Source organism: Emys orbicularis, chromosome 10 (assembly GCF_028017835.1).
Source record: "Emys orbicularis isolate rEmyOrb1 chromosome 10, rEmyOrb1.hap1, whole genome shotgun sequence".
Classification (NCBI taxonomy): Eukaryota; Metazoa; Chordata; order Testudines; family Emydidae; genus Emys; species Emys orbicularis.
This window is the reverse complement of record NC_088692.1, coordinates 12,549,989-12,572,642: the sequence shown is the minus strand read 5'-3', so window position 1 is coordinate 12,572,642 and position 22,654 is coordinate 12,549,989. Positions and strand designations below refer to the sequence as shown.

Sequence of the window (22,654 nt, the reverse complement as noted above, 5' to 3'; positions counted from 1 at the left end):
AAAGAGAGACATGCAATCATAAGGGGTCAGGATATCGATTTTATGTTTCATCCAGAGGATGACACCTGCAGCAGAACTGGGCTTAAGACACCATGCTGAGTTGCTGGTTCAATACTGACTCGGAGGACCAAGTGCCACCTTCTAGACCCCAAAATCATCACAGGGGTTCCTGGGAGGTCTCCTGTGCCCAACTAACTTGTGAGATCTGACAAAATCACAAGCCTGTTTAGTAGGATAGCTGGGACACTTCACACCCCAAGACACGACTCCTCAATGAGAGAGACTTCTCCACAGGCCTGCCTTGGAGGGACATCACAGCTACTGTTCTCCCGGGACAGATGGATCCATGTTGTACTAGCTGTCCCAGAGCTCAGACACTTGAGTGTGTGTTGGTGACTGGTACAGATGAAAGCGCCAGGCTTGATGGTCCATTTATTGTCTAGATCTCAGAGAGCAGAGCCCTGGAGCCACATTTCTGGTACGAGGTGAAATTCACAACGTGTGTGTAACACATAACCTAGCCCCCACAACCGCGTAACAAGTCGCTCTCACCCCTGGTGTCCTTCCAGTCAGGCTTACGCCCTGTGTCAGCAGGTCTGAGGGTGGCCGGGTCCTTCTCTCCATTCTGTGTGGCAGCCCAAACGCCTAACTTTTTTCCTGGACTTTTGGGTGAAGATACCGGTCTCCATGCAGCATGCTCTGTTTTTTTTGCATGGCCTGGTTTGTTGGCCTGTGTTTTGTGATCAGGACTGTCCCTGGGGGAGATGGTGGAAGAAAAGCTGCCAAAGCAAACAGGAAGAGTCTCGTGAGCCTTTACAGAGAAAGTCAGCTTTACTGGCCTCCATTCCAAAGATCCTCTGAAGGTCCTAATAACAGACTGTCTCCTATGTGCCCCGCACAGTCGATGGAAAGGACGATGGAAAGAGACCTGCTCTAGCTACTCCCATTGCTTCTCCCAGCCTCCCCTCCTTCACAAGAACAGATGATTGAAAGACAGAGGTTCTTACCTGCTGGGCAGCGGGGAGCTACTGGAACTGACCCCTCCTGGTCTGTTTGTAGTGGCATTTGATGCAGGAAGAGCCTGCGTGAGATGTTGACGTGCTTTATCCTTCTCAGTGCCACCCGAGTTTGCCCCAGAAAAGCGTATGCCAGAGGTGTTATTACTAGCTGCCTGAGAGGGAAGAGAAGGAAGGACTTGATCTTTAGTAGCCGGTGATTTGTCAGTCAAAGCCCCTGAAGTACCCTCACTGGACTCGAAGAACTTCTTTCGGGCTTGCTGCGTTTTTGCTCCTGATGCTGTCCAAGAAGGTGAAGTGGTACCTTCACGGTAATCTGATTTATTCCCAGCTGATGATGACCATGGAGCATTTGGGCTTTTGGGACCAGAGCTGGAATTGCTGCCAGCAGGTGACCTGGATGGCATGGTGGAACTGGGGGGATCGGAGGTGGAATTGGTGCCTTTGTTTAACTGACTTGATTTCACCAACACCTTCTGGGGATCTCCTGAGGTCGTGGAGGTACTGGTAGGTTTGTTCTCTATGCTACGCGGTCCGGAATTCCAGAGACTGGCTGGCTGTTGGTGGCTGGTACAGATGTAAGTACCAGGTTCGGTCCCGGTTTTGTAGGCCCCAGACAGTAGAGTGTTGGAACACTGTTTGCACCTATGGACAGTCGCAAAAAAACCCAAACTATTAGAAAACGTTCTCCAGAGAGTTGGGTGCCACCGAGATGAACTCAGCAGTCAACTGCAGGGACAACATTACAGCCAACACAGGGGAGACATGGACACACAGTATTGGGAAGGGCCATCAGTGCAAGGAGCTCCACGTAAAAACCAGACTGCTGCCGAAGGGAGCAGTGTGCATGCCAGGCTGCCCCCGGGTGCCACGCTGAAATACACACCCATAAACACCAATAAGAGTGACCCACTCCGATCACCGCCTGTCTGAGAGGTGCTGATGACAGTGAGCCAGTGCAATGGGCTTCCCCTAGACATGGATGGTTTTACCACGTCAGTGTCATAACCTAGGCCCCAAGAGGAGGCTGCCAGTAACATCTGAACAAGGAGCAGTGTACGTTCCCTAATGCTGCAAGTCAGGCATACCCCACCAAGCCGGCTCTGAAGAGCCTTTTTATTGTCCAAGAAGCAGCCATCCTAGTCTCCAGAAGTTCACTGTAGGTGAAACACAGCAAGTCACCGAGGTTAACAGGCAGCTGGGCAAAGGGAAAAACTACACAGCAGCTGTTCAAGGCTCTTCTGTCCAGAAAGAGGCTCGGCTGACCCTCTAGTGGGCATGAACCCCTGCCTCCCCTCCCTTGGAACTCTACCTGAAACAGTTCCTATGGTAGAGCTTCCCATCGACCAAGTGTCGCTGAACCAAGTGCACGTGACTCCCACAGATGGCACAGCTACTGCTCCGAAGATTACCACTGTCTGTCAGGACCCTTTTCTGGGGGGAGAGAAAACAACAGCAGCAGTGACAGCCCTCAGCCCAGTACGAAGCCGAAAACATACCAGACAGTCTTGTCGAAACCGGAACATTCAACAGCAGCAACCAAATTGGACAAAAATGATCTATTGGGGGGGCACTGGACGGTTCAGGCAATGGGACAAGGAGCCTTTTAGCACCAGGTCCCTGGAACAAATCCAGCCCAGATTGACAGCAGCCAGAAGCCACTGCCATCTGAACACTGTTTGGTGGCAAATATAAAACGATGTAAGTGGTCTCAATTATGTTCCTAGAGGTGCTAATGCCATTTAACAAACCCACCGCCACAACCAGGACTAATCAGGATCCTTGCTGACAATCTCACCAGCAACACCAAGGACCGGGTGCACCCTGGGGAACTTGGTTATTGCATGTTTTGCTTCTTCTGTTAAAAGATAAGAGGAGGCGAATTCTCTCTCTCTCTCCAGTGTAATAAATCTCTGTGTCTCTAGCACACCTGTTGCAATGCTGCATGCAATGTTAGCATGATTGGGGTCTATACCACCACATTCTAGTGCTTGGCATCATTTTGGCAAGCCTCTAGTATCCCCCCAAGTTTGCTCTTGTATAGACTGTAGCATTTGTCACTACCACGGACTCTCGGTACAAATTAATGTATTAGGACATATAGCATTACCCTAAGGGCAGAAACACATCAGTGTTAAGATATTTTATGCTCCCCTTTCTTGCCACCAGGCAGCACACAGACCTCCTTGGGCTAATCCAGGTCAACTAAGTCTGGTGTTGATCCCGAATGGGGAGAGAGTCATCAGCACAAAGAGCATCTAACTCAGGGCACAGAGCCTGGCTCTATCAGTTGGGTGGCATAGCCCCTAGACAAGCAAGGAGAGACCCAAGTCCAATTGCCATCTGATTGAATGTGAGCTTGTTGGTAACCATACAGACGCTCTCTCGCCAGCGGTAAGTAGGGCCTCTGGGTTTAATCCCATAATGGGAGAGTTGGTGGATCATAAACAGTGGGTCAGGATTCAATCCCCAGCTGACTGAGGCCTCACAGACTCATGAGTGTCTCCAACTCCTACCAGATGGTTCAGAGTAAGGGAATCCTGTTTCCTTACCGATGTCACTGGAGAATTTTCCTTTGGCAGATCCTGCCCTGGACGTGCTGGGTTTATCTTGGCTGCAGCTGGTGGGTGTGCTGCTGAACTTACAGGGGTCGGCTTGATAGGTTCCGAAATGGCCTTTTTCCCAGGTGGCGCCTCGCTCGATTCCGAAGTGGGACGCTTGATTCCAGACAGGCCTCCAACTGGAAGAAAGGACAAGGGAGCATAAGCCAGAAACACAGGCCTGGAAGTGATCTGTATTACAGTAATGTCTGAAGGTCCCCAGCAGGCCACACTAGGTACTATACAAACACACAAGGAAACCTGGGCTTCTCCACAAGCTTGCACCTGAATTCGGGGCAAGATGCAACGAGTGAGTGAACAGAGGAGAAGGAGGTGCGTCCGGCCGTGGTAGCTGCTGATCCTCTCCTTCTTGGAAGAGGCTGGGACTTTCTTAAGGGGCCATTTCTCTTGGGAAATTTAATGGAAGGAATATAAAAAACACCTCTCCCCCAGGCTGGGGAAGTTAGTGGCCTTCAGCATATCTATCTTGGGTACTCATAGAACCCCTGTTACCAAAATATCTGAGTGCCTCACGATCTTTAATGCATTTCCCCTGTGAGATAGGGCAGTGCTGTTATCCCCATTGTACAGATGGGGAACTGAGGCCCAGAGAGGCTGAGTCACCTGCCCATGGTCACACAGGAAGCCTGTGGCAGAGCTGAGACTTGAACCGGGGTCTCACAAGTCCTAGGGTAGGCCCCTAATCATTAGCCCAGCCTTCCTCATAAAGTCAACAGGCTTTTCCATGAGAGTGTGAACAGAACTGGGAGGCACCATGGGAGCCCCTAAGCAGAAACAAACAGGATTTAATACTCAAAGACTTGGGACGCCTTCGATAGATATGAGCGCAATTTCCTCTCTTCCTTGTTTGGGGGTGGGAAGGACTTCCTAAGGTTGCAATAAGCAGGGAGGAGAAAAGAGAACAGCCAAATGCCCCCAGAACGCCAATCAGGAACAGGGAACAACTGCATGACAGCCCCCGGGAAGGGCAGGGAAAGAATCTCCCTAAATTAGCTTTCCAGCATGGTTATGACAGAGCCTGACTCCAAGTGGTACGGCTGCTCAGCCATTTAGTCCATCCTGCGAGTGTGTTCTTTTCCCTCCACACCCCCACCCCTTTTCGAACCATAGAGTTCTGCATGTAGAACTCAGCAAAGAATTATTCTAGCTGCAATTTTGGTTTTAATACCCACGTGAAGGAACAGCCCTCTAAAAAAAAAGATTCCTGAGTGAGCTGTAAATACGCCACAAGAAAGAACGGGGCAAGAAAGAGGGAGAGCGATTCATGGAGCAGTATGAAAGCGGCCTCCTGCAGAGGAGACTCCGGCAAGCTATCCAAACAAATAGCAAGTGCTATTTCACCGCAGGGACCAGCAGGGCCACAGCGAAAGTCTAGATTCAAACTTCCCACTCCCAGAACCCAGTGCAAGCAAAGGGAACTTCAGTCCTGCTCTAATGTCAGTGCGCAACCTCAGTACATATCAGCCATTCCTTGGTCTTGGGACTGCAAAGAATGACTGGCGTCAGTAAGGAATATGCAATAAACAAGACGTAGAAGTCAAGAGGTCACTGCCGCTGGACTTCAGAGTCTGCTGCATGTCAGAGGGCACATTCCTCGCAGGCCTGTGGGTTTGGACACACACACTTACCCCAGTGTTCTCAGCGCAACTGAAACATTTTGTAGGACGCTGGAGGGTACAAAAATGTGGTGTGTTTAAAGATGTGGTAGGCGAGTTCCTCTGGGGCTGGGAGGAGAGACCCCCAACCTGGCACAAAGCCCACCGGAATCTGGCTGTCGTTCACTTTTTGACATGGATTTAAAAACACAAGACAAAGAACGAAGTGGAGGGCGGAGAGGAAAAGGGGCGAGAGAACTTTCAGCTATTTGAAAAAACAAACAAGCCTGGTTTTATAATCCGGATCCACATTCTCCAGCTGGAACTCTACCTGCCTAGCTATTCACGCCCCAAATGTCACCTCTCCAAAACGTCCTTTGGACAACCCATGAGTTTGGCTTGTTGTATTCTTTCATTTGTAATAGTTTAAAGCCAGATACAAACCAGATCTATCATAATGTGCATGTAAATCCTGATGGATGGTATTTCATACACACTCAGTTACGCGAGTAGAATATTCTCTGAAGCCCTTGGGCCGAGTCTACGCTTAAAAGTTTTACTGTGGAACTGTGTGAGCCAGGGGTGTGATTTTTTACTGACATAGCTAAATTGGCAAACGCCCTAGTGTAGATGCAATGATGCCGGTATAACTGTGCTTACATGGGTATAGCCTATACACTCGGCTCCCGCAGGAGCTTTTTGCCTAGGAGTGTCAACACTAAATTTCAGTCTCCACGTTTAATATAAGCCAGTTTCCTGTGTGCCTGGGGACGGTGGGGTGCATGCACACAGGAGATTGTAACAGCGATCTGATTTGCTTAAAGGTTGACGGCTTCCCCACTGCAGAATGGAGGACCAGGTGGAATTCCATGGGCTACTTACTTGGTGACCGTCCATGGAAATAGTTATAATACTGGGAGACGTAGGTGAGGATGCTTAGCCTGTCTGGCACCCTCAGCGCCACCATATCCTCAGCATCCAGCAAGGCAGGAATGCCCAGCTGTTCTTCAGCCACTCGAAATGCCTGCAGCGGGAACAGAAGGGAAAGGTCTGTGCTAGCCCAGTGACCGAAGCGGGCAGCCATCCATTAGGAGAAACAGACTTAAGGTAAGGAAGCAATGCAGCACACAGGCCCCTCTTGCTCCCCAGGGAACAGCTGGGCTAATTCAGCTCCTAGATCTTACAGCTGTTACAGGAACTCTGACAGTCATGACTTCCAGCCACAAGATTGGGAAATTCAGGCTGACAGCCCAAAATCCAGCCAGACAGGCTGGTCCCAGCTCATTCCATTGGAACTCAGCTAGGTTTCCCTGCTCTTCCTTGGGACTGTTTCATTCTCTGTATATGTGCATGTGCCCATTTGTAGATAGAGGGGTTGCGGCCCCGCTGAGCCGGATGTTATGGTCCGGACCTACAGGCCTGGCTTGCAGGTTTCAGTCCCACTCTTAATGCTCCCGTTAGTGGGGTTTTGGTAGGTAGTGATACTTGGGTCTTGTCTACATTGCAAGTTAGCGCACAGCAAGCTGGCGTGTTGGAGATTCACACCCTGGTTTGCCGCGCACTAACTTGCCACATCAACAAGCCCTTGGTGTTTATACACCGCTTCTCACTCCAAAACCTTTACAAACATTAAGCTTCACAATCCCCCCGCAAGGTGAACATCGTTCCCTATCTGACCGACAGGCAAGCTACGGCAGTAAAATGAAGCCAAGGCCGCAGAGGGATCAGAGGCAAAATTATAATCAAAGACTTCCTGGCTCCCAAGCCGCTGCTCAAATCATGCATTTCTAATTCAGATTAACTACTTCGGTGCTGCCTAACATACCAGGTACTCAGGGCAAACATTTGCTCTCCAGTGCTGCCCTGTGTACTGGTGCTACGGGGACAGAAGTAAGGTAAAGAAATACTGAGCGACTTTCTTCCAACACCGAACAAGAGACTTAATTGGCCCAAGGAAAAGAGCGATATCCCTGCAGCTACTGTCTGTCTCTGCTTCCCCACAGAGCTTTTGCCAAGGACCTTCTCCATCCCTCCTTCTGCCTGGCTTACAGAGAGAGCTCACGGACCCTCTCTGTTGGAACATCCCCTTCATAATGCCAACAACCCAATGAGATATCAGCACTTCAAAGCGCCAGACACAGGGCTACAGCAGAAACAAAGGATGAAAGTCTTAAACACAGAGTCTAACTCTACAAGAGCCCTTCCTGTCTGGCACAATAATATAATGGATCTGACCTACAAGCCAACTGTTCCTGTTTAGGAGAGACAATCGACTTTTTAACGAGCCAACTGCCCTTTTTTCATTGGGTCTTTCCAAAAATCTGTAACTGGGTGGACATAACACATGCTTACAGCCAAGTAGCTGTGGCAGCGTCACCCTGGCTAGCAGCCCAGCCTGGTACATGGTTGTCTTCCTGTAACCAGGTAGGAATACAGTTAATATGCTGTTTGGCCTGGCCTCCACTAGCCCTGTCTGTGTAACTGGTTTGGCCAATCCTACTTACTCCACATCTTGGTGCAGCAGGACATGCCTGAGGAGGTCCTCTAGACACACTGTCCTCCTGCTGGGGCTGTTTGGGGTAATTGCCTAGCTTGTCCAAGGACACACTGATACAGATAGGCCGTGCGATAGGTGCGTCAACACTGCTGGTGCACGCTCGTGCCGGGAAACAAAAAGATGCTGTGGGGACACAGCAGTGTTTGTTGGAACTAGATCAGCTCAGAGCGTTACAAAGAGATACACAAAGACAGCTGTACTTCGTGGAGATGGGGCCTAAGAGGGGGGATTGAAGAAGGGGGTTCTTGCTCCCCAGGGAACAGCTGGGCTAATTCAGCTCCTATATCTTACAGCTGTTACAGGAACTCTGACAGTCATGACTTCCAGCCACAAGATTGGGAAATTCAGGCTGACAGCCCAAAATCCAGCCAGACAGGCTGGTCCCAGCTCATTCCATTGGAACCCATTGAAGATCCCTAATGCGGGGGGATTGAAGAAGAAGGGCCTTCTGCTGTGTCATCACTGCCTGCAGCACGGGGGGCGGTTCCTTGGCCCTCTCCCTTCCTAATACTGAGATCGAACAAGATCACAACCCAAGGTGAGTTGCCACTATTCCAACTAACTGCCTGGAAAATGAGGGGTTTAATAATATTTATATAGCACTTTTCACCAGTAGATCTCAAAGTGCTTTAGAGAGGAGAGAAGTATCATTTTAGAGATGGGGAAACTGAGGCCCAGAGAGGTGACGTGACTTGCCCAAGGTCACCCAGCAGGCCAGTGGCAGAGCCAGGAATAGGTCTCCTGAGTCCCAGTCTAGTGCGCGCTCACTCCCCACTAGGCCGCACTGCCTCCCAGTAGTAGTGAAGGAAAATGAACAAACATCTTCCCCTTATTTATATACTTCACTTCTAGTAACAAAAACAGCCCAACAGATCATTTTTGGCATCTGGTGAAAGCCACATTCTTCCTTGCCTCAAGACCTTGTATGGAGAGTTTCAGCCTGGAACAGATTTTTTCAGTTTTGTAATAAAGCCCCTGAAAAGAAGCCTGTGAGCAGCGAGGCAGCAGCAAGATCTGAACAATAGCAGAGTCAACAGCTGTGGGAGAAGTTAGTCCCATACGTGTCCCAAGACAGTCACAAGCTCAAAGAGAGCCAGTCTGGTGGTGGAGAGGGGCATGGGCTGCCCACCCCCTCAGTGTCCTATTAGCACAGGGACAGGGTACCTTATAGCAGCAGGGGAAGGAGGGAGGAGAGACTGAAAAATAAAGGACATGAAGAAAGACACAGAGGGGGAGACAGACAAGGGGGAGAAGAGACAATATGGACCCAGTGAGCATACAGACATTTTCATTAATAAAACCAGCTGAGGCAGCCTGAACAGTTCATTTCACAGAAAGACAGACAGAAAACAGCCAAGTTGCTCTGTGGAAGGGAAGCCATCAGCCATGCACAGGAAGCGAACAGCCCTCCAGAACTTCAGAGCATCCTTGCTCAGCCCCATCTGTAAACGCAGCTTGATGCGAATACTAAATGGGAGGAGCGACTTCGTCAGCCTGGCACCGCTATAAGCCAGCGGCTGGTGCCCAGGAAACCCTGCGAAGGTACTGCACAGCACCCTCACAGAAACAAGAGAATTACCTGACCTCCCCTGCGGGACACATCCTAACGTACAGGAGTGGAGACAGAGAGGAACAGAGGGTGATGGTTTGATGGAGGGAGATACAGGGTGTGAAGGGTTGAGATGGTGGAATCGAAAGACTCAGACATGACTTCCAACCCCACGTGAGCCCCGAGTTTTAAGGAGAGGCCCCCTCATCACAGGCACAATGCTGCTGCTAAATCATAATTTAAACACCCTTACTAATTCCTCCGCCCCATGGAAACCTTCGCCCCATGCCGCCACGCTCCCTCATGATCCTGAGTGTGTCTCACACACACACACACACAGTGCTTGTCCCCAACCCAGCAGCTCATATCACACCTGGATGTCGGAGAAACCTGGAGTAAAGGTGGCCAAGGACATCAGGAGACAATTCCCAGGGGAGTAGGATCAACTATACACTATGGGGGGCCACTGACCAACACCTCTGCTGTCCTGGCTGCAGGGCCAGGCATCACCCGAAAAGGAGGTAGCTGTTTGGACTCAGAAGAGAACAAGAGATGTGTTTGTTCACATCCCAGACTCACTCCAAGCAGCAGTGAAGCGAGCATGGGCCAGTGCCAGCTCTGAAGCGAACAGCAGCTGTATCCGCAGCCCATCTTTTATGGAGGAAGGCAGGAAAGAATTCCTTTCTTCAAGGGCTCATCCCACGCTTGGCTTGTGGAGCTAGCGCAGGGAGTGGGTGGGTGAGCTGAGCTCTACCCCTTCCTGGAGGAAGGAGGGAAACCGCAGCCCCAGCCTGACCTGGTCCCAAGCTGGAGCAGCAAATCCAGCAGGGACAAAGGCTCTAGAACTGCCCCACTTTCTCTCAGCACTTAACTCTGCAGGGGGAAGGGCGGGGGGACCCCCTTACCCTCACTTGCCTCAAGCTACTTGCCAAGTCCCCCTCTGATCTCTTGAAAGCAGCACACGGCCAGTACATTAATGCATCTCCTTCCTGGGGGTTTCTCCCTCCTTCGACCCCCCCAGCCTCTGTGGTGTCCCCGCTCGGGCAGGCAGAGGGCAAGGGGGACTTTCTGACTCCCAGTAAGGGAGTCCACATCCACACCCGCCCCATAGACACACCAGGGGCAATGGGGAAACGTGGGCTCGCTCCTTCGTTACACAGAGCACACATCAACCCCCCAGCCTGTCCGAGACGGATGTGGGGGGAGCTCCCAGAGAGGACAGGAACAGGAGCCCTCCTACCAGTACCTTTATTGAAGAGCCTGTGGCAGAGGGGAGCTCTTAGTTCTCTGTTCCCATACCCCAGCCCACTCCCCACGGCAGAGTACCTCCTGCACCGCCTCCTCCAAAGGCCCCACTGTGGCATGGCTAGTCTCCACTTGAAGCTTGAGCACTGGCTGGGTTACAGGAGAGACGCTCCCAGCCCTGGCTGCCCAAGGCACAGAGCACATCCTTAAAACGTGCTGACTTGGGGAGCAGGAACACATGCTGCCATTCCACCACCAGCCAGGCCTCTCTCTCTCTCTCTAGCATTCAAGCGTCTGCCTTCTCTACTCCTTGCAATAGTATCTATGAGCACTTCAAATGCGGAGAGCTGACCACCACACGGCCTTTCCAAAGTGCCTTTCGGCTCTGCTGGCTCCATAAAAGAAACCCCCTTCACTGAGAAGCCAGTGAGGATGGAGCAATCCATAGGCTGTTCCATTGCACAAGCTGCCCCGCTTTTCATTGCGAGCTGGCAGAGCGCTCCGTGCTGTACAAGACACAGAAGATGACAAAGCCCCTGTCTGGGGACCCCCGTCTGAACAGAGGTGACAGTGCACAGCCAGTTAAGAAAGCTGAACGGCCTTACGGTGCTTTACGATAGCAGGGGAAGCTGGAAAACTATTGCTAGAGTCACCAGAATACGCCAGCGGGTTTGAGCGTGCTGTATAAACATGCTCCATTCAGTGAGTTACCACTGGTTAACTGTGATCCGCTCCAGGCATGGACAAGTCGTGCACCATGCAGAGCACACCACACCACAGGGGAACTGGGGCTGCCCCGGGCACAGCACACCATGATTAACAGCAGAAAGCAGAACTGCAAATCCCACTTACCAAAGCGTTGTTCTCATAAATGTTTTCCTTACTCAGGACGTTGAAGTCTCTGAAACACAGAAGATGAGAAAGAGTTTAGCTTGGCGTTGGTAATCCAGAGCACGCTGCTTCCATTCCAGCTCCCCGAGACCCTCGCAGCCTGGCTCTTTGGGAGGAGAGTGGCAGCTTCCTTCCCACTTTGACTGCCACCAAACATACACCAGAAATTCCCTTGGAGGCCAGGTCCACACTACAGACTTATATCAGGGTCGCCACATTGCTCATGGGTGTGAAAAATCCACACCCCTGAGCGACGTAGTTATACCAACCTAACCCCCAGCGTAGACAGCGCTATGCTGACAGGATGGCGTCCCCCATTGATATAATCCACCTATGCCGACGGGGGTAGCATCTGCACTAAAGACAAGCCCTGAGACTCCTGTCGGTAAAGGCACTGCCGTACCTCTGGGGACAAAGGTATGAGCTCAGCATAGGAGACTTCACCAGCACAGCTGGGACTTTCCTGCCATCTGAGACTGGAGCACCGTTTCAGCTCCCCATCTTCCAGTGCTGGCCTCCTCACCCTCAGAGTGGGCTATGCCACATCTGCTAAACATACTGCACAGATTCATGGCTTCTGCAGTGCGGGAGAGGTGAAGGCTTTTACCTCCTGCCTTCATGAAATCCTTGCTCCTTCCCCACACCCCCAGGGATCGCTGTTGTCAGACAGAGCACACTTCCAACATCAGAAGAACCTTGGCTCCGGTGCTCTCTTCCTCCAGCAGCCTTGGCAGCAAGAGTCATCCCCTCCTCCTGGAAAGCTGTGACTATCATGCACTTCTAGGAGACATCCACCTCCTGTGATCTCAGGGAGCAGCAGGTCCAAGTTCTGGATTCAAATCCTGCTCCCCACTCCCACCCCTTCTCTGCTGTTACATGCTGTACCAGACTCGGGCCTGAGCAAGAAATATTTTCACCTGATGTACAACACGCAGATCAAGCAAGCAGAAATCATTTTAGAAATCGAGTTCGCTTTCTACCAATGATGCTGTTGCTCTTCTCAACCTGGACAGTGGCACCAAACTAGCCAGTGCCATTTTTATTGCTAGTCAGTTTCTCTCCAGTTATCACCATGCTACAGTTTTGGGGTTGGAAACTGCAGTAGAATGTTTATAGCATGAAGGGGAACTTCTCATTAATTACAAGATAAAGAATTATTCACATGACGTTTTGCAAAAATGTGGGCCAAAAACTTGGGTTTTCTTATGTTCTTAAACAGCCCCCCCTTAATATACACCAATTCAACCCCCAAACTCAGCCAAACATTTCTATTTAAAGGGAATAAAGGACAATTATATGAAAAATCCAGGATAAAGCTGTCACACACAGTTCTATTCATAGCAAAAATGCATGAGTTTATATCACACACAGGATCGTTTGCATGACTGCTACTGAAAATATGGGACAAAGTGTGTCCTTTATATACACCTCTACCCCAACATAAAGCGACCCAATATAACACGAATTTGGATATAATGTGGTAAAGCAGCGCTCCGGGGAGGCAGGGCTGCGCACTCTGGCAGATCAAAGCAAGTTCAATATAACGCGGTTTCACCTATAACGAGGTAAGATTTTTTGGCTCCCGAGGACAGCGTTATATCGGGGTAGAGGTGTACTTAATACAAGACACGAACATTAAAATACGTGAAGGACAATCACCCTGCTCCAAACTTACAGTGAGATTTGTCCTTCACTAACAGAGGGGTTTTACAAATGCCAGTTGCTGATTTCAGATTTCAAACAGATCAGAGTGTGTTGTCTTTTAAGTAATTTCCTTTCATCCAAGGCACAAACTGCCACCTCTTCTCTATTTCTCCCATCTGGATCCAGAGTCCCACCTTCCATGCAGAACTGAGAGTTCACCCATGGAAACTGGTGAGCTCGGCAGATGGAGAATGCGCTGGGACTTGATGGCGAAATCCCACTTCTGAACGCCCCCAAGAAGTGCATAAAGTCAAGGAGCAACCCAGAATCCTCCACCCGCCAGTCTGGAGAATGGAGAAAGACTTGCCAAACCATCCCATTCATTCTTTGTCCCAGTGGGCTCCTGGGTGGGGATTTTCCTGCCTTACGATAGTGGCTTAAAAGGAGTATTTTATTTATTATTCTGCATTATTAAGGAAGCTGACTGCATCATCGAGACAACAATTAAAATCATCCTGCTTCACCTCAGACAAACCATATGGGTCCCTCCTACCCCCAGCCCAGGGAGCCAGTCAGTTACAAGCCCTTCTCTCACTCACATCCCAAGCGAGAGCTTGGATCACGCCAGTCGGTACAACTAACATGCAAAATGCCTATGAAAACAACAGGCAGCTCTGTGCCATGCACAGCCAACTCTCCCCTCACTGCAGGCTGTTTGCTGCTCACACCCCCACGAACTGCAAAGATAAATGTAAGATGAACGTCCAAATCTGTTAGACTGTGGAATGATCTGCCAAAGGGACGCATCACTTGAGTCATTTAAAGCCAGGCTGGACAAAGCACTTAAGAATATACTGTAGAGAAAAACCCCAGCACAGGCAGGAGTTGGACAAGATAACCTAGCAATTGTTTTACATCTCCAGCTTCTCTGATTTCAAGGAAGCTTGACATAGTGCTGAGGAGAGAGAGAGCAGCAGCTCAAGGAACGTGCCCTCTCACAGCAAGTCCAATAAGACTGCACTGAGCAACGGAAAGGCACCACAGAGCCAGGCCAAGCCCAGGCTTTGCTCTGTAGCTTTCAACCTGCCAAAGCACAGATGTGGGAAATGCAAAAAAAAATATCAGTGCCAGAGGTTTAAAATAACGCCGGACCCATTGATTTGGCATCAGTCACATTCCCCATCACCTCCATCTCACGAGGCTGCATTTCTGAATTCCATTTACACCAGTGAAAGTGGAGACAACATCAAGGCTATGTGGGATGGTGCCTAGAGGGAAGAATTTGGGTTTCTCTCTGCTGAAGGATAATTGAGAAATCTGCTTGCAGTTCTCTCTGAAGCGAATGTACACAGCCAGGCTGTTTGGCGATTGTTCCACCTAGAGATCCTCTTCGTGCCATGTACCCCAAATGCCGTTTCCCTCATTGGCTAGTCATCTTAATGGCTAGTCTTATTAACAAGATTACATCGAATTTTTTCCCTAGGGAGTTGATCTTGTTAATGCTCTTTCTAGTCTGTAGTATCAGTTGCTCTCTGGATCAATTTATCTATAATCCTACAGGAACAACATTAATACAAAGGGAGAACTAAATCAGAGCCCAAGATTTCTCCACTGAGAAGGCAAAGGGGAACTCAGTTCATTGGGAAGTGAAGAGATGCATTTACCAGACCCTGGTGGAAGGCTTGGGGCAGTGGGGAAGAATGGACTTTGTTCGCTCAGGAAAGTGCTGTTTTGAGCCCCTAAACCAAGTTTTCATTCAGCTGGCTGAGATGGCCCGTTCCCAAGGAGCTCGACAGCACGCCGCTACTCCAGCCCTACCATCTGCACAGAGCTGCAGCGTTTGTCACAGGTGTTTCCACAGGGAAGATCCTGTCTGCTCCTGCAAGCCAGCCATAGGATGCAACAGCACAATGGGATTCCGCAGCTGCTCACCCTGTGACTGAGACCAGGAAGCAATCCAAAGGCTGCCTGTGGAGAAGGGGGCGTTGTCTGGCTGTATGTCTCTACATGGGGTTCCCTAGGAACAGTGAAACCTTCCCAGTGCAAAGGTAGTAAAGGCCCTATGACAGCACAGACCTCGCATAGGAGAAACCTGACCTGTCCCTGCACAAATGGGACCATCTCTTTGCAGCCAGCTCTTCCACATATGACATGCTTGTCCTGGCTACAGCGAGGGCAGTGGAGCCCTAGGTTTATGCCCATGCACGCACTCACACACACACACTGGACCGATCAACCACCAAGCTACTGGCAGACCAGCTCAAAGGCCATGGATATGGTCATGGAGAATCGGTTACAGATAAAAAGACATGGGTGCAGCCCAACAAGTCTTACTTTGCCTAGAGCTCGGTGCGGCCTTGGGTCAGCCCTAAGCAGCAGCACCTAAAATGCAACTAACCAACAAAGCGCAACCTGAACGGTGCTGAAGTGCAATCCATGCCCATCCTCTAGTTTGCTATGTATAGAGAGACAAGTGTGGGTGAGGTAATATCTTCTATTGGCGCAGCCCAGTGAAACTGCTTCTGCGAGGACAGAGGCGGTTAGCCTCTCTAGTGTAGTGGCTCCAAGAATGCTCTGGTTCAGTGGTCCCCAATGCGGTGCCCGCGGGCGCCATGGTGCCCACCGGGGCATCTATGTGCGCCTGCGTACTGGCCGGCGGACGAGCATCCGCCGAAATACCGCCAACAAGCAGCGTCATCCAGAGGCGTCACCGCCGAAATGCCACCGATTTACGGTGGCATTTCGGCGGCGACGCCTCTGGATGACACCGCTTGTCGGTGGCATTTCGGCGGCGACACCTATTGACGTTGTCGCTTCTCGGCGGCATTTCGGCGGATGTTCGTCCGCCGGCCACAGTCCACAGTAGCTCGTCGTCTGGCGCCTACCAGACAAAAAAGGTTGGGGACCACTGCTCTGGTTTGTTGATTTTCCAGGTAACAAGGAAGACAAAGCAAGCAAATTTTATGACTCTGCATTTATATGCAAATTCGCTGCTGCAGTCTGATTGGGCTCTCCTTGCCCTACCCACTCCATTCCTGTCTGCCTCCAAGCCTTGCTGTCCCCTACAGAGCAATCTTGCCTGGCTGCTCTCATTCCAGCTAGCTGATAACAACCATGCTAAGGTCTCCTAGAGAATAAGAGCAGACAGCTACTGTTCACAGCTCACCAGTTCCAGCCATCCACCTCTACCCAGCCTGCCAGGGGATTTCATACCCCCTCTAAATTCCTATATGCTGACCTATTAACAGTCAGCAACCTAGGAAAGAATATCACCCATGGGCAGCGGGGAAGAGGGAAGGAAAGAAGACAGAGCTTAATCAAAACCTTTCCACCAAAACGTCCCTAAAACATCTGGAACTAATACCAGAGAGAGCGAACGACAGAGCACAGTTTCTCTGCTTTTCCAGACTCACTGATCGGTACAGACTCAAAACCCACTAACAGGGCTAGCAACAGCACACACACACACCCCAAGCTGATGCCAAGGTGAGAACACTGCAGAGTTCACATCTCGGATCCCCCTGCTGGGAAGCGTCACCTTCTTCTGAGAAGAATAAATTAATGCTCTGTATTCGTTCCCCACCCACCATGGACACAAAGCTTCCTGGAGCGGTGTATGCACTATGGATGCGGGACGTTAAGAAATCTTAATCTATTGGAGTGAAAGGGGAATTTAATTCCAAATTCATTCAGTCCTGGGTTTCTTCCCTAACAGAGTCCAACGTGCCCTAGCCTCCGAGAGCACGTGGGGAATGCAGTTCTAGTTGTATGCAGGCTGCCCTGTGCACAGGGCGCATAGAACCTCTTGCCACTGCTGCCTGACCTCAGCTAAATTTGGAAGAAGTTATCCTTCCCTTCACATGTTTTCTGGCCGGAAAAAGGAAGAGGGAAAAGACATGATACCAGCCTCCCCCCTGACCTATGGACTGCAAACCCCAGAATAGAAAACCTTTAACAACATTGCAGTTTGCTGACTGCCTGAAGTCTCCTGCTACTCCCCATGCCTCCCGGAGCAAGAAACACCCTCTCCATAGCATGCCCCCAGAGCTAAAATGTCATCTGCCTAAGCCAAGAGAAGAATGTTGCAAAACAATCCCTGCAGATTTCCAGATCAACACTCAATCCCTGATTTATAGACACAAATTAGCTCTGTTGCAAGGGTACCGAGCTCACAGATTCGCAGGAATTTAAAAGAAAATCCAAGCTACTGGAACTTCCCATGGCCTCCTGCAACTTCCAACAGCAAGCGTGTAAAGGTATCATCTCCACCCAGCAGCACCTCAACCTGCCAATCGTACACTAGCTGCTTTGTTGTGGGACTCTGCTATTGTTAACATGAACTGGGAGACCAGACCCAAAGGCCTTGTCATAATTTCACCTGCATGTGTCTGTCTGAGCACGGCTGCACCTGAAAGGATCTGGGGCAGAATTCAACAACAACAAAAAGAGAGAAATCACAACAAGTGTTTGCAGCTCTAGCGAAGAGAGAGATTTATTTAAAAAGTGTGTCTATCCCCTGCTCTAGACATGCAGCCTAAGCATTATACCCACCCACTGGACTGGCCAACAGGGACATTTCCCTGGAGCTCAGGTAGCCAAGCCCCTGCCCAAGCGTCCATGTTTGATACGGCGTGACACACATTCAATACAAGGCCAGCCAGGGCCACACAACACGCTGCCCCAGGCATTTACTGTGTTACTGACTCTGGGTTAAAGGCAAGCAGGGGAACATTTAGAGTCCTGCAGAGAACCTCCAAGAAAGTAAACATGGTGACGTGGCAAGAAGCAAACAGAGCAAGGCAATGGCACCTGATCAAATAAGGGAGGAGAAACGAGTTTCAGAAAGACTGCCCTGGACTGGGTGGCTGCTCCTGCCGATCAAACACGCCATTCATTCGCGGGTGACTGCTTCCGTGCTTTAAAGAGGCTAAGTTCAAGGAAACCCACAGCCAGAGGTGAGAGGGGATAGACGGCCACTTTCTTAGGTTTAAGCAAGAAGTGAGACACCTGTAAGAGAGGTGTCACAGGACCCTCTGTTGCTTTCTGTAAGAGAGGCTGCCCCACAGAAAACTGAACAGACCACACAGGACAGCCTAGGCAGGAGGGCACAGTCCAAGGAATTGGAGAGGAGCCCCAGAATAGAAGAGACAACCTAATTCCTTGCCAGACTGACATGTCCTACCACAGAGGACCCAAGTACTCCAATCAACCGGACAGAGAAATTCTCTCCCTGCCCCCCTGCTTTGTTCTCACACTTCTTGTGTTACTAGCCTTCAAGCTAAAGTTACACAGTGAAAAGAACCCAGAACGCAACTTCAGGGGCAGCATTCAGCACTTCCATTCAGAACGCAGCTGTTGAGTCAGACACCACCAGCAGCAGGGCAAGGCAAGACCTAAATCCTATGGGACAGGCTGAGCAGCCTGGCCTCCTGGAGATGCCCTTGGTGCATAATGAGGTCACTAGGAGTTGAGGGCTCCCATTCCCTCACACCATTGGGCTCTAAACGGCAAACCAGCAATTGGTGACAAGCAGGCAGCTACTGAGCGCTGTCTGTGGGTTGACAAAGAGCTCTTCTAAAAGCAGCCACTCAGTCTGTGTTTCCATGGAAGAGGCAGTGGGACGGGGGAGGGAGAAGAGGCAGTCAATGGAACGAGTAGTTTCCTTCCAGCGTGGCTCCTTTAAGCTCCCCAGCATGGAATCCTGCCTGGAAATTCCCGGGTTTTTGTTGTTGTTGTTGTTATTTAACTAGCATTTAGTGGCCAGCTAATAATTGATGAAATTGCCATTTGGCACAGCATGGAAAGTGGAGCCTAAACAAACATTCACTGCAAAGAAGGAAACATTTCCCAACTGGTGTTTCAACGTGTTTAGCAACAGAACGGACATATTTTAACTGTTTACAGCCCAGCCCCAGACTTTCACCGCGGGCGGAGGAAAAGAAAGGAGTGTGTATGGGGAGAAACAAGCCATTGGCTTGGAGCTTTTCTGCTTGCAGGACAGCACAACTAATTCAGTGAAAGGACTGCCATCTAACCAGGGCGGGAAGGGAGTGGAGACCCAGTGCCATCCATTACACTTGAGCATTATAGACAGACAAGGTGGGGGAGGTGATCTCTTTTATTGGACCAACTTCTGTTGGTGAGAGAGACCAGCTTCACGTCTGAAGACGAGCTCTCTGTAAGCTCGAAAGCTTGTCTCCCTCACCAACAGAAAATTTCACCTCCCCCACCTTGTCTCCCTCATAGCCTGGGACCAACAGGGCATACAGCTTGAGCATTCTATTACTCTAATGCAGCAAGCCCCCAGCCACACAGGCCCCCCCGAACATGAGGCAGCAGGCCCAACTGGACAAGACCAGGCGCTGCCATTAACTACACACTGAATCTCCCGCGCTAGGCAAAACTTGGCATTTAGTTTATCACACACCTGGACTGAGCTAAAATAGCTGCTAGCACCAGAGAGCACCTCAAGGAGCTGAAAGAGATGGCATTCAGGACAGTGCTCCCACCCTGTAAAGGCCACAATACTCACGCGCAGCCTAAGTCACAGTTAATGCTTCGGGACACTACACTCTGACTCTTCCCCCGTTGCCATGGTCCTCGGGACCCAGACTCACATGCCAACCCAGTCTCCCTTGCCCCCGTGCAATAGGGCAGGACAGAGAATTAACTCACAGCCTGATTTCTTCCAACAGCCCAGGTGGCACTCAGGTGGGTACTATGCACTGAAGTTCCACATGAAAGGCCATGATACCTAGCACAGAAATACTTCCCTGCCGCTCCCTGTCCAACAGTCCAGCCAACCAAACCCCCTGTGCAACAGAAGAGAGATCCAGTACTGAGTGTTCAGAAACATAATTGTTCATGGGAAGCCTGAAGCGGCTATTAAGTCATTCAGTGCATGGTCCTGCCAGGATTTTCTGTGGTGTTTTTTTCCAGTCAAGTTTTAAATGACTCTTAGTTGCTTTAAAATGAGCAACAATTTCTATAACCTCAGTTCCATGACTCCTCAGTGTTTCTGGCCTAAATAATTTACAAGCAGGCCACCAGATTTACATGGGAGACAGAATTTGGATCTAATGCAGGAGAACTCATAATGTAAGATACTAGAAGGAACCAACACACAGGAGCAGGAGCACCTGAAGCTCCCGGTTACTCACATGAGGTCTGGTTTGTGCCGATGAAGGATGGCACAGAATGCCAGGCCGTCCCGGAAAGAGGTGGTCATGTTGGTGATGCTGACATCCCGGTAGCCTTCACACTGCTGCTTGCACCACAGCTGCAAGTTTTTGATGGCTGCCATTCTGCGTAGGGGGAGCAGTCAGAGACAGGGGTTAGGCAAGTACAGAAGAAGCAAGGCAGATCCCTGCAGCGATGATCCCAGTGGAAAATCTGACATCCAGAGCAGCACTTGGCAATGCCAGGAACTGAAGAGCCCCAAACTCCACCAGCTTGGTTCCCTTATAGACCCAGATCCTCCACCTGCTGCAAAGTGCTTTTGCTACCAACCTCCCAGGCCGCTTCTGCAGGCAAGAAAAGGAAGGCTGCAACCAGCCCCCGCCACTGCTGGCGATGCTGGTGCAAGACCTTCCCCCAGTCACTGCTAGGGGGTGCAGGTGATACTGGTGCAAGACCCCCCGGTCACTGCTGGAGGGGGATGCAGGCGATGCTGGTACAAAACTCCCTCCCCCCTTCACTGCTGGGGGGTGCCGACGAAGCTGGCCCCAGCCCGGCTGTGTCTAGCGGAGGGAGCCCGCAGCAGCCCCAGAGGGTATCAGGGGCGTCCCGACTCCCAGCCCCGGACGCGGGGAGCCGCCGCCGCCGAGTCCCGCTCGCCGCCCAAGGCGCAGCTCGTCCTGCAGCCCCGCTCGGGTGCCCGCGGCTCGCTGCCCTCCCCCGCCAGCGGGTCCCGGCTGCAGCCTGCTGGGTGTGCGGTCAGGAGCCGCGCCGCGGCCGGATCTGTGGGGAAGAGGCGGGGAGAGCGCAGGGGAGGGGCGGGAGGAGGGATCAGGGAACCGGGCGCCCCCCACCGGGAGAGAGGCCCCTTCCCTGGGGCAGGGATCCGGCCCCGCTCCGCCCCGGCGCGGGTGAGCAGGGTCCCGGGGCACGTACCCGCGCCGGGGGGAAGCTCCAGCCCAGCGCCCTAGACCGTGTGGCCGGCAGAAGCCGCCAGCTCCCCGATCCCGCTCTCCAGCAGAAGCGCCTTGCGGGCGGGGCGGGAGAAGCCCCAGTGCCCTGACCCTGGCCCCCCGCAGAAGTGGCTGCAGTGAGGGGGAGGGGGCCAAACAGGGGCAGTGCCCCAGTAAGGGTCTGAAAGGAGCTGAACGGGGGCAGGACCGCAAACAAGGGTGGGGAAGGGTCCCCCACGGGCCCCACTTGCTCTGGCCCAGGGCCCCAGGAAACCTTAATCCATCTGTGCAGGCCAAGCCCTGCTGGGGGAGGCGCTGCCTAGGGGCTCTGGCTCTGCTCCTTTGCTGCCTTGGGAGACACCCAGAGAGCGCTGGGTGCGGGCCCTTGCCCAAGCCAGGTGGAGACGATGGAGCTGCAGAACCAGCCCCTGGGGAGCCAGGTGAACCGACCTAGCCAAGAGAAGGTGCTTTCCTCTGGCTCATAACCCTGGGTGTGGAAAGGTCAGGGAGATAGCTCAGCCGATCCTGGAGCTAGCACACCCGCTGAGCTGGGCTTTTTCTAGCCTGGTTTGGGTCAAGTGTAGAACATCCTCTGGGGTGGAGATAACAGGACTCAGGGAGATTTCCACCCATGTATCCCTCCTCTCTCCCCTCATATGTGAGTGCAGAGGACATCTCTGCTTCAAAGCTGCTAGGGGCAATTGTGCATCTAGACAGATGTGGGGAATCATTCAGATGATGGTTCAGAATCATTGAGTCTTCTCCTTGTCCTGTCCTCATGCTGCTTCCCACCACCTCCCTGCACATGTGATTGCCAGAAAATTGATGCTTAAGCAGCTGGCATCACGGGAGATGCACCCATATTTTGAAGCTTTCTTCCACAGTCACAGGCATTTGGGCCAGTGATGTAGCCCCACTTGATTATCCTGTCTCCAACTCTGGGGCAGAGTTGATGAAGGCAATGCCATATAGTCTACAGCTGATGTGCACCGGGTGGTAGGCAGCAGATCGACTAGTGGGAGCTGGAGCACATAGACTACAGGGTTATTATCTACTCGTTTGCCATAATTGAATCCTCGTCTGTTTGGATGACAATGTTAGGGGTTTAAAGGTGGCAAGACAAGTTAGCTGAGTGAAGAAACATCTTGAAGCCATTTTCCTCATCTGTCCCCTGTTCATACAATAACCCATCTGCCCATACATTTATGTATCCCCCACCTCCTGATTTTTCAGCAGACTGACACCTGTTCACTCCATGCATGTTTCCAATGAAAAGGCATGTCACAGTTCCATATAAGCATGCACACCCTGAACAGCCCCACTGCAGAAACCTGACTGGTGTGCATCAGAAAGGAGCCTCAACCAAAGCTGCAAATCTGAACACTTCCTCCCTTTAGAAATGTTTGG

General features: G+C 51.3%; 1 protein-coding gene across 1 annotated transcript in view; it reads right to left on the bottom strand.

Moving 5' to 3' along the window:
* The window catches only part of MICALL2 (MICAL like 2), a 32,034-nt gene extending 11,613 nt beyond the window's left edge, over positions 1-20,421 (bottom strand). Inside the window, exons 1-7 of the mRNA XM_065412648.1 lie at positions 20,279-20,421; positions 11,436-11,484; positions 6,115-6,256; positions 3,569-3,756; positions 2,329-2,450; positions 1,008-1,661; positions 553-779 (exon numbers count right to left, since the gene is read on the bottom strand). Coding sequence (XP_065268720.1) covers positions 553-779; positions 1,008-1,661; positions 2,329-2,450; positions 3,569-3,756; positions 6,115-6,256; positions 11,436-11,484; positions 20,279-20,421 — 1,525 coding nt within the window. The remainder of the gene's footprint in view (positions 1-552; positions 780-1,007; positions 1,662-2,328; positions 2,451-3,568; positions 3,757-6,114; positions 6,257-11,435; positions 11,485-20,278) is intronic.
* Positions 20,422-22,654: the final 2,233 nt, after the last annotated feature.